At 51.6% G+C, this 16,326-nt stretch overlaps 1 protein-coding gene across 5 annotated transcripts in view; it reads left to right on the forward strand.

Moving 5' to 3' along the window:
* Positions 1–236: 236 nt before the first annotated feature.
* The window catches only part of SEPT8 (septin 8), a 28,509-nt gene continuing 12,419 nt past the window's right edge, over positions 237–16,326 (forward strand). For 3 of the 5 annotated variants that reach the window (XR_003399426.1, XM_026858601.1, XM_026858602.1), the window contains exons 1-9: positions 237–259; positions 801–915; positions 4,567–4,762; positions 5,445–5,631; positions 11,127–11,288; positions 12,749–12,845; positions 13,152–13,320; positions 13,580–13,712; positions 14,148–14,338. Coding sequence is in view for 4 of the 5 variants with exons in the window: in XM_026858601.1 (XP_026714402.1) it covers positions 257–259; positions 801–915; positions 4,567–4,762; positions 5,445–5,631; positions 11,127–11,288; positions 12,749–12,845; positions 13,152–13,320; positions 13,580–13,712; positions 14,148–14,338 (1,253 nt within the window). In the remaining variant the exon portion in view is untranslated. The remainder of the gene's footprint in view (positions 260–800; positions 916–4,566; positions 4,763–5,444; positions 5,632–11,126; positions 11,289–12,748; positions 12,846–13,151; positions 13,321–13,579; positions 13,713–14,147; positions 14,339–16,326) is intronic. The other 2 variants (XM_026858603.1, XM_026858604.1) reach the window with 2 other exon arrangements.

A 16,326-nucleotide genomic window follows, 5' to 3' on the forward strand; every position in this document is an offset into this window, starting at 1 on the left:
CTCTAAAACCAGAAATGGCCCTTCTGTCGAATCCTCTCTTCTGGAATTAAAGCAGATCTGGGCTGCCTTTCTGTATAACCTAGACCTGTTGTCTCCTCGGATGCTTATTGCCTTAGTTTCTGAAGCAAAGCTTTCTACAGGTGATCAGCATCCTCTTCCTCTGGGGGAGGGAGGAGACAGAAGGAAGAACAAAGTGCATATGGGGGAGGCAGGAACAGGAACAGCAGAGAAACGGTGGAAAACTGTGTGGTCACAGATGGTAAAGCAAGAGGGTTCCTCGTCCTGCCTGTGCGACCAGCACCCCCGAATGCCTGAGCGAGCAAAACCACGCTGCTTGTGGCAGTAGCAAAGGACAAAAGATCAAGTACTTGAGGGGAAAATGCAGGGTCTGTTGAGCTGAATTCAATGCTGGAGGGTTTAAGAAAATAATATTAAAACAGGACAAGGAGAAATGAGTGCTAAAACACCCGGTGGTGGGTTTTCCTTTGCTAACCTCTCCCAGCTGCATGTAGTTGGAGCTCATGCTAGTGTTTTCTTTTCTTTGTAGCCTGGTAGCTTAATTCTCCCAATTCCCCCTTCAGAGCAGTATTTTTCCTTCTCTTTTCCATTGGCGATGGCTGTCGGAGGGTTTGTGCTGTGACGTGCCAAAACACCAGCTCTCGCAGGCAGCGTTAGGGTTTGTGTCGGTGGCTCTGCCGTGCCCTCAGGGGGGTTTATTTCTTGGGCTTGGTGGTTCCTCCCGTGTCCCTGATTTGCCATCCCAGTGCAGTCCTGCTAATCTGGCTTCTTCTCCCTACCAGAATGAAGAGAAGAGGAACCTTTCCCTGGGGGGCCATGTTGGCTTCGACAGTCTCCCCGACCAGCTGGTCAGCAAGTCTGTCACACAAGGCTTCAGCTTCAACATCCTCTGCGTGGGTGAGCACGGGCCTCTGCAAACAGACGGGGGCCGAGCTGGCGGCGCGGTGAGGTTGGGACCAGGACTCCTTACGTGTCCTGCTGCGCCACGGGCCTCGGCAGTGACTTTAAGCAAGTCAGAAATGCCTAACTCTTTGAAAAAAATGGTTTGAATTTCGGTGAATTTGAGCACTCTGGAGCTTGATGCTTCCGAGTTGGGACTTTCACGAGTGACTTTTGGAGACTCACTGCCCATAAGTAGAGAGAGTTTTGGGAAAAGCTTTAATATATCAACTTTTTGCCTTTGGTGGGGACGAAGGGGGTGTGGGACTGTGCAGCTCTGCACTGAGCTGAGCTACCGGTGCGGAAGCTGCAGAGAGCAGCAGGAGGGTCCAAGTGACTGACCCTTGTGGGTCAACAGAAGGATTTCGGTAATCAGGGGGGTGTCCCTCACCTCCTCTGCTGCAGTGGCTTTGCAATAGGAAGGATTAAGGCAAGACTGCATGTGGCAAATTAAACATTTCCATTTGCAAACTGGGGTGGCTGCCGTGAGCAGCTTCTCAGTGAAAACGGTGCCTGAATAGATGCAGTCAGATGCACCGTGTGTTAGCCGGGAGCTGCTGGGGATAACTCGGTCTTTTCTGAGTGTCAGCCTGCACCCCAAAGCTCAGGATGAGAGGTTTGTGTCCCAGCTGTGCCTGGTTAATGCTTTCCAGGGGTGAGTCAAAGGGCTTGAAGCATGAGCGTCCCTGTGAGGAAAGGGAGCGGGAGTGTTCCTGGTTTTATTGGTTGTAAAATATTTATCTTGAAGATCGTGGGCAGATGTGAGAGACTGACTTTAAAATAACCTCATCGTATTCTTGTTTTTTAATTTTGGTATTAATGTGATCTAGCGGGCGATTCTGGAAACCAGTTCCTTCCAACGATGAGATGAGCATTATTTTTGCTTTGGCTGATTCTTGTATTGTGTATGAGGTCTCAAGTATTGTAACCTGCTGCACCAGCAGAAATTCATCCAGAGACAGCAGCTCCCTGCCTGGCCCTCAATCTGCCCAAAGAGAATATGGCTTTGTATAGACTCTGCAGCGAAACCCTAACAACTTCCACAAGGTGCTTGTGCCATATTTAAGCCACTTTTGCATATCCAAACCACAAGTGAAAAGCGGGGCTGAAATCGCAGTGGAATGTCGTAGACTTGCTCCATAGCAGAAGGGTAGTTGCAGCAGAGAACAATGTGTTTTTAATTAATGTTGGGGACACCAGAATGGGCACTCCTGTGTTCTCATCTGGCCATACTATTTGTGAAACACTGGAAAAAATTTCCAGTGGTTTTTGTTTTTTTTTTTTATGGACAAGAGGAAAAAAATCCAACCTGTGCCCCTTTTTATTCAGTTCCTGCTCTCAACTGTGCTCAAAACTGAACAGGAGAACGCGGCCTACATCAGTAGTGAGTTCTCCATATGACTTCCCTTTCAGATTAATCTAGAACACCAGGCTGGTTTTATTTCCTTGCACAACTCCTAACCACAGCCGGTAGGAAGCAGCTCGCCCCACTGCCCTGAGCCCCGTGTGGTGTTTATGGTTGTGCTTGAAGAAGGAGAAAGCCCGGCCCCCTTGGCACCAGGCATGGCACCTTCCTTGAACAGAAGCTTGCACGCCCTCCTGCTCTGCCACCAGCACGTCGCTGCAGGGCTCCCGGAGGTGGCCGGGCTCGGGCAGAGGGGCTCTGCTCAGAAGCAGTGGGTGGCTGTGCCCAAGGGGCAGCACGGCGGGCTGCCTGCGAGGGGAGCCAGGAGGGGAAGGCTCCTGCCTCTTTGCTCCCTTGGCCAATAGGTCTGTGTGTAGTGAATGAGGAGGTGAAATGGGGCCCCTTGTAGGCCAATCTGGAAAGTATCAGTCTCGTTTAGTTACCAGTTCAAAGCCTTTCTGGCTCACAGACAGCCTCTGAGCCAAATATTCTGGGATGGAACTTGGTTTGTGATGCATCCCAGGTGTCCTTCAGTGGCTGTTAGAACAGAGGGGCTACAGATGGGAAACTTCTCCTAATCTTGCCTCTACTGGTTCTCCAAGAGCTAGTCTCTCCCTACCAAGCTTCTCTGCCATCCCCTCTTGACCCTATATTCTCTCCATATGCACATCTCAGGGGTTCAAGTTGGCATAATTTTTTCTACTGCTGGAAAGGTGAAGATGCCTCAGAAAGGCCCTGCTGCAGTGCTCCAGCACAGGGCTCTGCCGAGCTCTGTAGTAAAAATGCTCTGTGGAATGTGGCCTCTGAAAACACCGTCATGCTCTGCAAAGCCTCTGTGTCACAGAGGCTGTGTGGCATTTTGGTATTAGTTTCCCCTAAACAGTGTTCTTGTCTCCTCTTGGCCGATCTGGTGTGAAGAATCATGGGGCAGCCTTGAAGGAAGCAGGAATACTAAAGGGAAACTCCCGAAACCGAGAGCAATATGGGATGAAACCAGCTGCCATTGCAAACGCCATCATCTGGGCAGGGTCGCAAGATCTCCCTGTGCAGCTGGAGCTCCTCAGGGCAGAGCTGTCTTGCTGAGATTGTTTGGATGCCTGTGGACGCTCATGCCTGATGTGACGGAATAATTTGTTGCTTATTTCCTCCAGTTTGGTTAGTCCTGTTTGCTGCACAGGTGGCTCTGTCATCTCAAAGCACAGACCTGCTGTCTGGGACAAGTCTGTGCAGAATGGGACCATCTTGGACAGTTTGCAGGTACCGAGCCAGCTCTCAGCAGCAAACCTGCTTGTGCAGAGCCCACAGTGCTTTCCGAAGAGCCACAGAGCTGATGCTGGCGTAGCTGCTGCATGGATGGAGGGGGAAAGGGTTACAGATGGACTTCAGTCCTTTGGCAGTTATTAGTGGGACTGGAGGATTGAGGCCGCGGAAGATGGACGAGCTGCTTTAAGGCTTCTGGGCAGAGCAGAGTTCAGCTGCACAGTGAAATCATGAAACTTGCATCTTTTCTGCTGTGGAAGGAGGTTTTCAGTCTGATGGCAAGTTGTCCCAGCAGGTCCAGAGCTGTCTACCTGCTTCTCTGCACTGAAATAGGCCCCCAGATTCCCTCCTCACAGGGAGGGAATCTCAAAAAAAAAGGAAAAAGGCAGGTCCCAAGAGACTTTAATGGCAAGATAAGGTAAAGCAAGTGATAAAGAAGCTTGTTAAAGTTGGGAATCTCACAGAAAGGAGTGCGAGGAAGCCTCACCGCCAGCCTTCCCTGTCCCCTCCACGGCACTGGTGCTGGTCTGCAGGGCTGCCTGGAACTGCCTCTGCCTTTGGGATGGCCAACAGCGACCCACTGGTCCTTGTCACCAGGAGCAGCTGAGTTCTGCTCCTTCTCATCTGAAGACTCAAAAGACTCTACCAAAATCATACTCTCCCCGGGATCCTAAGCAAAGTCAGGGCGTGTGGAGGGGAGGATGCTGTCTTTTGCTGTGCTGTGTGATCCTCCCTGGGGAGATGAGACCCGAGTGCTCAGCGTTAGCTTTGCATTAAGCATGGGGCGCCCTCAAGAATGCAGTTACCTCTGTGACAATTCTGTGTCTGCCCACAAGCAATTTGTAGTTACCTTCCACAGCATAATTTAGTTCTCTCTGTTACTATTCTTTGGAGTACCTGTGACAAACTCATGCTGCAGCGAGCTGATGATTTCTCCTTCCTAGGTGAGACCGGCATTGGGAAATCCACACTAATGAACACCCTCTTCAACACCACGTTTGAGACGGAGGAAGCCAGTCACTACGAGAGCGCGGTTCGCTTGCGGCCGCGGACCTACGACCTGCAGGAGAGCAACGTCCACCTGAAGCTAACGATTGTGGATGCGGTTGGATTTGGGGATCAGATAAATAAAGATGAAAGGCAGGTCTCGTGCCATCTGCTTGGTGTTTCTGGGCTTGCCCCTGAGGCTCAGACCTGAACCGCCCGCAGTCCTGCTTGCAGTGTTGCAGAGGAGGTGTCTGTGTTTCTGCTAATGGAGTAGCTCCCTGCAGTGGTTCTGCTTCTGGGGACGGAGCGTAGAGGGAATTGGGTGAGGAGCCAAAAAGAGAGGTCACAGGAGGTCGTTCCAGCAGAGAATGGTGTCCTCCAGGAGCACGAGCAGTTAACAGGCTGTCCCCAGTGCAGGGTGGGGAATGATCTGTTCTGGCGGTGATCAGTGTCTCTGGACCTGTCTCATTTAATTATGCAGACATCTTGTTCAAGCCCCAGGTAAAGGCTTGCTGGGGCTCCAAGGTCTCCCCTGGGTCATGTTGCATTGCTACAGCCAGATGGCTCAGCCCTGAGATCTGGACAAAGTTTGATCCGTGGAAGTAGTCATCTTCCCATGTTCCACTGTCCTTGGGCTTTGCAGGGCAGCCCCGGGAGACTCCAGCAGCCTTTGGTCTGTGTGTAAATTCCACACTTTTCCTGTTGTAAGGCTAAATAGTTTTGAGTCTTGTAACTACTTTTTAAATGTTACCGTGGTATGTCTAGGAGAACTCCTTAAGCCTTCAAACTTGCATTTTGAGCTCCAGTATCTGGGTTGCTAATGGTATGGTTTTAGTTACAGGCCGATTGTTGAGTACATTGATACGCAGTTTGAAAACTATTTGCAAGAAGAGCTGAAAATCCGCCGATCTCTCTTCAACTATCACGACACGAGGATTCACGTCTGCCTGTACTTCATCACCCCAACCGGGCACTCGCTCAAGTCCTTGGACCTAGTGACAATGAAGAAGCTGGATAGCAAGGTAAGGGCTTGGAGACCCTCCTTCTGGAAGCGGTGATGCTTCTGTTAATATTGGTTGTCAGGTGGAAGGCTCTGATCCTTCTCTGTAAGTGCTGGACTTCTTCCTGCATGTTATTTGAGCTGTTTGTAGGACTCTGGTAAAACTTAGTCTGCCCTGGTGGGTTGCTGAGGTCCTGTGCTTTTTTTTCTCTCCGGCCTTCCTGAAAAACATCAGGTAAAAAACCTGTTTTTCAGCCAGCTGTGTGAAGTCTAGTGTCCATCACTGTAAGAATCGTACCCAGATTAGTTCAGATTTATCAAAGCCATCAGCTGCATCTTTATTAGCTCTTCTTGACAGGTGTGCAGGTAAAGATGTGTTCCAGCTCCTGCAGTTGAACTGTGGAAACTGCGGAGCCACTTCTGCTCTCCTGACCTGTCGTTAGGGACAGAGGGGCCGAGAGCCACCAAAATTTGGGTCATCTGAGGTGGGGGTCAGTAACGGAGGAGCCCAGGGCTGAAGAGAAGCGTTGGCTGGCGCAGAGGCAGCGCGTGTGCTGCCACTGCTGGTTGTGCCAGATGATCTGGATAGGACATCACGGTATCTTCTGAAAATGTAAATGTGGTGAGGAATTCTCAAGGTCACAGGAATCCTAGAAGTGGGTCCTGATCGGGTCTAGCTGGAGGTTGTCTCTTTGTGCATGCCTTAGGGGGCAGTGGGTTACTTAACTGGCTACCTCTGACATTCCTGCAGCTCCGAGGAGGTTTCTGACACACTTTTGATCGTTCCAGCTGGCTTCCAGGGAGCTGCAGGAGGCCTCAGAGGTCACTAGTGGCAGCAGCATCTCTTCTTTGCAAGAATTTCCTGTCTTTCACAGGAGTATTTTAGCAGCAGGGTGGTTTGTTTCGGATGACAGATGCTGACCGGTCTACAGAGAGGGCCGGCAAGGCAGCTGGGGCCCTGCAGTAACCGGGGATCCCCTGGTTTAGATTTAGGGGACGCTCTCTTCTCTGGCTGTTGCCCCGTGCAGCTCTGTTGGACTTTCCTGGTGGATAGCTTGCCCTCGCCCACCCGGGGGCTGTTGGCCCTCGCCCGTGGGGGGCTGTTGGCATGCTTTTCCTTGGCCCCGCTCTGGAGCCGGCGCTGGCTTCCCGTTGCAGTGGGCTGTTTGTAGCCACGGTGGCTGTTACACTGGTTTTCATCAGGAATCCAAAAACTTTCCCTTTAATAAACTCTTGGCTCTTGGCACCGCGCCAGCATTACGTGTGCCCAGAAATATGTTTGGAGGAAGGCTTCTGCACGATTCCCCTTGGCGCTGGTGGTCCCACAAAGCTTTTCTCTTCCTTTCCTCCTGCGTTCCCTACTTTTCACATGACCCCGTGGCTGCTTTTACTGTGGTCCTTAGGTAGTACCAAAATAAACCCTTTGTATTTGTGCAGAGATGGGAACTTTGTGCGCACGCAAGCTTTTTATATTTCTAAACTTAAACTAAATAGTCCTCTCTGAAGTCATTTTGTCCCTTTGCTCTCATCTCCCTTCTTACCAAAGTGTGAGAACACCTTGGATTTCATGGTGTGCTGGCCTCGCACGAGCACCTGTGTGGAAATGAAAAAAACAGTAGAGGCCGGTGATCTTTTTTGGGGGTCAGGGGTTTCTGCTGCATTTCTGCATCGGTGTCAGCCCAGGACATCACGATGCTTTTCAGACACTCCTTAGAGGCTTGCGTGTGACCGTGCTGTGCCCCTTCCCCAGGACACGTGGGCCATTTGTGCCTGGGGGCCAGCGGGTGTCACCGAACCCCAGGCAGCTTTTTGTCTGCTCCGGGCTGGTAACAGCGAGCGGTTACCGGGGCTGAGCGGGGAGGTGACGGGGAGCACACCTGGCCCTGGTTTTCCTCCTGGGAAGCTTTTTGTGGCCCCTGTTGTACGGATGAAGAATGGAGTCCGTGGAGGCAAAGTGTGTACCAGAGGCAGTGTTTCGCTGCGTGCTCTGCTGGCTCAGCCTCTGGGACTAGTTTAACAAGGGTTTAGTAGGAGCCTGGCCCAGTTACACCTTCGCTTTAGCACCAGTGGCATCAGGTGTCGGGAGGCTTTTGAGTCTGTGTGGCGGTTTCAATAGTGCATCTTGCTTTTGGTGTAAAGTTTACAAAATCCCCCTGGGTAAAGCTGTTTTGTAAACAGAAATCTTCCATTGTACTGTAATACAATATTTGTTTGGCAGAGCTGATGGCCAGCTGTTCTCTGGGGTGCTTAATTACAGCTGGAGAGCTAGAAGTGTCTTCAGGACGAGTTCTGGGTGGATGAAGTGTGCCAGGCTGGTCGGTGGGAAGCACGTATGACCTGGCAGGGGTTGGCTTGGCATTGGGTTTAACCTGGGAAAAGGGGGAGATAAATAACTAACATAAATAAAGTAAATAAAATTGCGTCTGTAGTGGATGAGAAGGTGATTTATTGATTTTAAAACACAGCCCAGCCCTGGAAAGTGAAGGCCCAGGTGCGTGCTGTCGTGGGCATCACAGGGCTCCCCGGGCCTTTGACCCTGGATGGTGTCCAGCGGCGTGGGCTGTTTACGAGCTGTGCCTGATTGCCCTTGGTGAGCTGACGCAGCCCAGGCGGGTCACTGGCCAGGGGGGACGCTTCGGGCCCGCTTGTGCCTCTGCTGTTTGGTTTCCAAGGCAGGATTTGCCTCTTGGCTTCCCAGGGCTTGCATTCAGGAACACTTTGGAGGTGGGGAAAAACCCAGCGGTATTTCACAGGGTGAAAATGCAGGTAGCCTTATTATATTAGCAAAATTATTTTCTACTGACTGACTTATTCTGACATGTTGCAAGTTTTATTTTTGGAGGCGAGAAGTAGCTCTGTGGTCAGAATGCCTTGAGAAGGAGGTGTGTTTTATGTGTGTACGTGTGAGTTCACTGTCCTGTCTGAAGCACAGACTTCCTCTCCTCGTAATTCTGGCTCCAGCAAAGACTTCCAGCACGTGGACCGACAGTCAAGAGAACGCTGCACCCCTGTCGCATTCAGTGGGATGACGCTCCAGTAGTTAACTTCATGATTTTATTATTAGATCTTTAAACAGAGAATAGTCCCTCTTCCACCATGAGATATAAGAATGTTGCTCTGGGATTTTGCCTGCAACCCCAGGTAAACATGATTTGTGTAAAAGTAATAGTGGGGAGAGAAACCTCGCATGGTTCTGGCATCACTTCCTTTTATTGGGTTTTTAAAAGCTGTTCAGGAAGGAGAGGTGACTTCTCTAGCTATTGCATGTCAGCTTATTTGGCCCTAACCTGTGCCACCTTGGCGTAGAAATGGATGTGTGGAAGGTGCTGTAGGAGGGCAGGATCAGACATGCAGTTTGGTTCAGTAGCATCTTGTGTCATTTATTTTTTTTGTCTTCTGTCCTTTCTCATTGTAAAAAGGGATGAGCTCACTCTAGACTTAGACAGCTTTCGGGTGCTAGTGCTCAAAGTCAGAGACAGGAAAACAAGAAGATAATTATATGGTGCTCTGGGTATCCCCTGTTAACTGTGGGATTCCAGCTCGTGGGTTTCCAAGGCATGCATGAAATCAAAACAAAACCAGTAATAATTTAAATAACTGAGGAACTCGGAAGAAGAGAGAAGGAGGAACATACACCCAAATGCCATTTCCAGGACTCCACGGTATTGATGCTGGCTGTCAATTTCTGGAAATGCGACAACTTATAAAACCCTTTTGGGTTTTGAACTTCGTGACAGCAGATGCTGAGTCGCTTTTCAAAGCCTAAGGAGCCTGGTCGGAGGGGACATGAACCAACCTTGGTTTGCACCTTGTTTGGGTCCTGCTGGGGCAGCAGCTGTGACCGCAGAGCCTGCCAGGCAGGGCTGAGCTCGTACTTTTTGAAGGGAGGGGGGGGAAATTGCTTAAGCCAACTGAAAACAGACTAAAACCACCCTCGTGCTGGTCTGTTGGTGTGCCTGGCTGGACGGAGAGCGCCAAGCCCTGCACGCTGCAGGTCCCTGGCAGTGCCTCTCCCCTCGCGGGTACCACTCCGGAGCGAGTGGTTCCTGAGCCCTGAGCTGACCCTTCTTCTGTCAGAGGTGGTGGATCCAAGCCTCCTCAGCCCTTAGCGGGTCAGCGAGGCACCCAGCTGTGGTCATGGCCCTTTTTACCTTTGTAGCGAGGACATCGACCTGCTGAGGAGTGAGCAGCAGACCTTGCTCTGTGTGGGTCTGTGCTCCTTGGTAAAAGAGGCCAGATCAGTGGCTGAGAAAAAGAAGGAATTTATCCTCAGATAAATTTGCAGTGAAGCAATTCACACTGTTTCCTTTTGGAGTGAGTAAATGCTCTTGTATGGAGCCATTGCTAAACCAGAGTTGGGGGGAAACCCGAGAAGTATGGAAAAACCAGGGAGCTATAAAGAGAACTGGAGCTGGGAAAGCAAGGTCGTTTATTTTAATGGGCACCCGTTGGAGACCAAATGGCTGCTATGAATTTCTGCTCTGTAGGACAAAAAAGCGTTGGCTGTTGGGAAATGTTAGATGACAAATCAGATTTTCCCTTTATCTGTCTGAATTCTTGTGTTTTCCTGCTATGGATTTGGCTGCTGTTCAGACAGACGAGTTTTGTTGTTTGTTTGAGCAGTGGTTTGCAGTATTGCACTTGGCTTTCCTGGGCATGGCAGCGTTATCTAATAGAGGTTCCTGTGACAGATCCTGCCCTGCTGTAGCTCTCCCAAGCACGAGGCCATCGCCAGTCCATCCCTCCTGACTGATGTGGGATGTGGCCCTTGACCTTGGAAGGAACCAGGCACAGGGGGGGGACCTCCCCACCGGCAGCTCGTGGGTGACTTTGATACCTGGGTCGATGGAGCCGTGTGGTGCGTTGTGCTCAGCGACTGCCGCTGCGAAACCACAGCTGAGCAACAACAGCACAAAACCAAACATCCAGTCTGCTGTGCGGCACCCTGCACCCTTCCCGGGTGGTGGGTGTCATCCGCAGGGCCCGAGGTGTGATCCTCACGGAGAGGCTCGGGAGCCCTCGGGAAGGATCCGCAGTGCCTGCGAAAGCCTCGGAGGAGTCCCTGCTCTTTCTGCTGAGCTTGGGAAGGCTTCACGTCAGCTCACTGCAGCCTCTCATCCTTGCACTTGTCTTCTAAAATGGCTTGGCAGCACAGCCAGAAGCCGATAGGAGATAACTCGAGATGTGACAGTTACGCTGTCTCTGCCTCCCTCGAAGCGTCTAACAAAATACACAGGCAAGAGCAGAGGCTTTGATCTGCTCCTTGTGTATTTATCGCAGGGTGGTTGTCTTGGGTTTATCTGAAAGTCTCGTCGCCAAATGAGTCCTGGAAAACTCTTCCCTCTAGTGTTCAGCTGGGCTTGTGCTGCAGCTCGCATGCAAAAGCTTTGTGGTTTCATGGAATGTAAAGGAGGCACCGGGGTAGGACCCGGGTCACGCCGCGGGCACCCGCACTCCCGACAGGGCTGCTGGCCCGAGTGCTGCTCACCCGGTGGTTTTTCCTTCCTTCTGCCGCAGGTGAACATCATCCCGATCATTGCCAAAGCAGACACCATCTCCAAGAGTGAGTTGCACAAGTTCAAGATCAAGATAATGAGTGAGCTGGTCAGCAATGGGGTACAGATCTATCAGTTCCCCACAGACGACGAAGCGGTCGCCGAGATCAACTCAGCGATGAACGTGAGTGACGCCGCCGAGCGCGGCGCTGCCCGGGGTTGTGACATGAAACCGCTGCCCAAAAACGCATCTGAAGGGCGAGTTTCACTGGGATTGTCCAGACACTAAATCTGATAGTTGAGCTGTGGATCTGACAGTCGCCTAAGGCTGTTGCAGACAGAATTAATTAAAACGTGGCTTTTATTTAATCTGTGGGCTCTCTGGAGAAACCCAGCTCAGCTCTAAAATTTGTTTTATTGAATTTTCGAAAAATACTTTCTTCAAAATTCATTCTGTCTGCTTTGAGGCTACTTTTCTTCTGAAGAGGGAGAGATTTTGAATAAAGATTTTACAGTTAAGATTTACAATGCCCTTCTGACTTAAAGAGGCTAAACAGAGAAAAGCCCAGTTTAAAATAAAGAAGAAAACTGGTTAGACTCTATTTTGTGGGATTTTTTTAAAGGTCAGAGATCAAATTCAGACCTGGCTGAAGGGTGTGCAAAACACGCTCTGGTTTCCTGTTTCCCAGATTAGAGTGTAGCTATTGCAGTAGAAAGAGCTGAAACGTTTCCATGTTAATTTTAAAAATAAAAAGAAGCTTTTTCATCAAAAGGAGCGTTTTCCTGCATAGCTCTTTGATTGAACGCTTTGTCTTTTCTTTCACAGCCCCCTTTTTAAAATTGCAACAGCCAGTTGATTTCTGAGTCAACTAGATATGTGTTTTGACTGTAATAGTTCTCTTTTACTGAATTCATGAAAAATTTGGAGGATGCACTCTTTTTAAAATAATTGCAAGCTGTGTGCACTGGGGAGAAAACCAGGAGTCATCCTTGTTTAGTTTTTCATCGGGTGTCCCCCCCCGCCAGTGAAAAAATAATCTTGGCCACTTTTCTAGCAGTTCCACGCTTCTGCATCCATTTCTTCTTAACCGTGCAGGATTTTGTCCACCTCCTCCCTCTGAAGCACGTGCCCCGTGGCTCCTTCCCTGCAGAGCTCGAGGACGGTGCCGCGTTTCCTCGCTGCGCTTGGTGCTTTGCAGTCTCGGAGAGCAATGAGCACATGTTGTATCCTACACATGTCCCTTCCAGTGCCCACACACAAACTGCTGTGCCAGGGCCTGTTGACGGATCTCTCTGCTTGTGCTTTCTGCAAGGCAGGGAGTGCCCTGCTCTTGGCTTGGGGAGAAGCTGCAGCTGCAAGAACAGTCTGACAAACGGGTAGAGGGAGATCAGTAACGACCATGGCGTTCCCACAATATTTCCCCAGCCAGTTCGGCCCAGCCAGCATTGCTAGTAAGCTGTGCTGCAGCCCTACGTGGCTCCGTCGTGATACAGTAGAGGCTGCTGTGAGTATTGGAGACGGATGGCTTCAGAGGAAGGACTTTTGGAAGCAGATCCTGTGCCTGGGTGCGGGGGACTGACGGCCAGGCTGATCCCTGAGGCGTCAGCCCACACCCTGAGCCCCTGCCCTTGGCTCTGTTTCAGGCCCATCTGCCCTTCGCTGTGGTCGGCAGCACGGAGGAGGTGAAAGTCGGGAACAAGCTGGTGAGGGCTCGGCAGTACCCGTGGGGAGTGGTGCAAGGTAAGGCGCTGCCAGCCGGGCGCCCGCTGCAAACCCCCCTTGGACGGGCAGGCGGGGCCGCCGGCGCCCTCCGCAGCTCTGCCCCCACCAGCCCGCGGGCACCGCGGTGCACAAACCTCCCGGGCAGCTTTTTCTGGCTTGGCCAGTCTTTCCTTTGAATTCCCATTCCTACCAGCACATAGTACTGGTCAGCAGAAACTCCTGCTGTAGGCCACCACAGGCCCTGGGAGGGGAGCGGCTGGAGCGAATGGGTACGAGCCTTCGTGCTCCCCCGGCGTCGCTGACTTCTCCCTTTGCTTCCATCAGTTGAGAACGAAAGTCACTGTGACTTTGTGAAACTGCGGGAAATGCTGATTCGAGTCAACATGGAGGATCTTCGGGAGCAGACTCACACCCGCCACTACGAGCTGTACAGGAGGTGCAAACTGGAAGAGATGGGCTTCAAGGACACGGACCCAGACAGCCAGCCCTTCAGGTGAGTGACCTTCACCTCTAGCAGCGATTTCAAGCAATAGCTTGGTACTGACACTCCTGAAAAATGAAAGGGTTGTAGGTGATAACCTGCAGTGCCAGGCTGAAAAACACTAGTGCTGGGTTTGAACTTTGCTCCTGACTTTGGTGACATTCCCTTCCCTGCCTGTTTGTCTTTAAGCAACACAGACAGGAATGTCATTCCCCATCATAAACTCCCAGGTGTCCAGAGAATCATGGACTTTGTTTGCTTTCTTCCCCAGCCTCCAAGAAACATATGAGACCAAAAGGAAAGAGTTCTTGGGTGAGCTCCAGAAGAAAGAGGAAGAAATGAGACAAATGTTTGTTAACAAAGTCAAGGAGACGGAGGCAGAGCTGAAAGAGAAGGAGAGAGAGGTGGGTGTGCCAAAAACCTGTGAGAGAGAGGAGCCCAAAATACAGCCAGCACAGGATCTGGGGCTGGGCAGTGTTCGAATCCTGGAAGGCAGATGCAGCTCTTGAGCAGAACTCACAGCCAAAGCACAAACACCCCCCCCTTCCCTCGCTCAGCGAAAGGGCCACGGGGTAATGTTTGTGAAACGGCCCCACTGGTGCAGGTGCCTCAGAAACAACTGGGGCAGGGTGCAGGAGGCTCGGCTGCTGCTCGGCCAGTCAAGGGCAGGGCAGGATGTTTTGGTGAGTGTCCGTGCCAGGTAGACTTTGTACCCGGGGGCAGAGTAAAGGGGCAGCTGGGCTGGAGTGGGGCCGGGGCGGGGGATTTGTGTGGGAGGGGTGACTGCATCGTGGTGGCCGTGCTGGAGGCGATGCTCAGAGGGGTCTGTCTCCTACCAGCTGCATGAGAAATTTGAGCACTTAAAAAGGATACACCAGGAGGAGAAAAGGAAGGTGGAGGAGAAGAGGAGGGAGCTGGAGGAAGAGATGAACACCTTCAACAGGAGGAAAGTAGCGGTGGAAACCTTGCAGTCCCAATCCTTGCAGGCTACCTCACAGCAGCCACTGAAGAAGGACAAAGACAAGAAAAAGTAAGTGGCTGAACTCGAGCCTTTCTCCTCTGCTGCTGGGAAGCTGGTGTCTGCTCAGATGCTTTAGCGTTTGGTCAGTTGCTTAAGACAGCAAATGGAAAAGGGGATTTTGGAATCCCAATTCCTGCTCTTCTGACTCTTCGTCTAAAGTGGAGGAGAGCTGGGACCCTCCTGGGCCTGGGCAGTGCCCTGGGGAAGCGCTGGTGCCTGCGGTGGGAGGGATTTGGGGCAATTTGGGGCCATTCTCTGAAGGCTGAGAGTCCGGCGGGGCTTGCCCTTGCCTCTGTGACAGCCAGCGCAAGCGACCCTGCGAGCTGCCTGCCCCGGGGAAGGGGATCAGAAATAAGCTGCATCTTCCCCCCAGCAGAGAGGAGTGGGGACAATCCTGACACCGTTGTAAGGTCTCACGGACGAGGTCCCCCCTCACACACTGCCTCGCTGCGATCTGGAGGCCGGGGCCCTCTTCAGAGAGCACGCTTACTTTATTTTTAAGAGGCAGAGCTGTAAAGAAGGAAGCAGCAGCTTAGAGTGAAGATGTGTTGGAAATTCATTAGGGCTCCACAGTTCTGCTCCTGAGAAAGCTCTTTTCTCCTAAAGGCGGAATTCTTATCTTAGCTTGCTGCAAGTTAATTGACATTGCTGAAGCCAGCAAGAGCGTGGAGAGCGGGCATGTAAATAATGCTCTTTCAGCTGCCTGGTTGTGTAACAGTAGGGCAGGAATGGGGCAGAGGGCTCTGAAAAGAAAAGGTGGGGACGGGTGATCCTGCTTCCATTCAATCAGGGAACTGGCTAGGGAGCAAAATGGGAAGCACCATCATGCAAGCTGGTAATTCTGTTATTCCAGCATTTTTTTGTTACTTCCCCTTGCGTGAAGGAGCTTGAGAGTCTGCACTGCATTCTGCCCAATCCAGAACGGGGCGGTGGCAGTTTCTGAGCCTTTTAACGATGAAAAGAGAAAAAGACTCTGAGTTTGGTCTTGACAGCACAACGTTTGGCTTCACGTTGCTGACAAGACCTTGTGCTCTGTCGTTTCTCTGCTGTGAGCTGCAGCACTAGAGAAGCTCATTCTGCGTACTGACATGCTAGTAATTTGTTCCCTCCTGTGGAAGACAACAGTACGTATTTAATGTGTTATTTAATGTATTTGCTTGGAATGCAAATGGTTGGTGTTAAACCCAAAGCGCTCCTGCGGACCTCTCGGCATGCTCCGGCCACGTCCCACCTCCTACACAAAGCCCAAAACGCTTTGTAAAAATACTCTGCTGAAAATAGGGCTGAATCCAGCTAAACTCACACATGAATTAGGGGCTGAACCCCGGGGCACCAGGGGCCCGGGGCTGTTTGCAGAAGGGGAGGAGGAGGCCGGGATGCGGGTGCCTGGGGTGCTCCGGTGACGCCTGGCCAGGGTGACGCAGCGGCTTCCCCTCTGCTCCCTCTGCCTGCGGCACAAAGAGGTTTCCTACGCTTTGCTGGGTTTAGGCACCTGCAGACCTGAGTCTGGACACTCTTCCTCTCGCGATTAGAAACCGGCTGCAGTCGGAGGGCGGCGAGTGAGGGCCCCAGGGGCACCCCCGGTGCGTGCTCTGTGCGGTGCCGGGGCGGGTTCTCTCTTCAGTGCTGGAGCACAGCTGGAGGAGCTGCACCATCACCAGGAATCCATTAATTAATTCATAAATTAGGGAGAGGGAGTAGTTTTGGATTGGGATTTGGGATTTTTGGTGTGTGGGTTTGTTTTTTTTTTTTCCCCAAACCTGTGAGCTAATTCAAAATGTGGCATTTGGGGGTTTCTGCTCAAGCAGGATAATGAAGTTTGTAATAAAATATTCAAAGAAAGGTGTGTCCCCTCGGCCTGGCCGGAGACATGTCTTCCCAGACACCCCCTTCACCTGGGAGGTATCAAAAGGAGCGGGGGGGTCTTGTGAAACCCGGGTGTCAGCACAGCCCTCACCCGTCCCACGGCCGCATCCCCGGCGCTCGGCTCCGCGTCG

The sequence above is a fragment of the Athene cunicularia genome (genome assembly GCF_003259725.1).
Source record: "Athene cunicularia isolate RWA chromosome 13 unlocalized genomic scaffold, athCun1 chr13_part1, whole genome shotgun sequence".
In the NCBI taxonomy this organism is placed as follows: domain Eukaryota; kingdom Metazoa; phylum Chordata; class Aves; order Strigiformes; family Strigidae; genus Athene; species Athene cunicularia.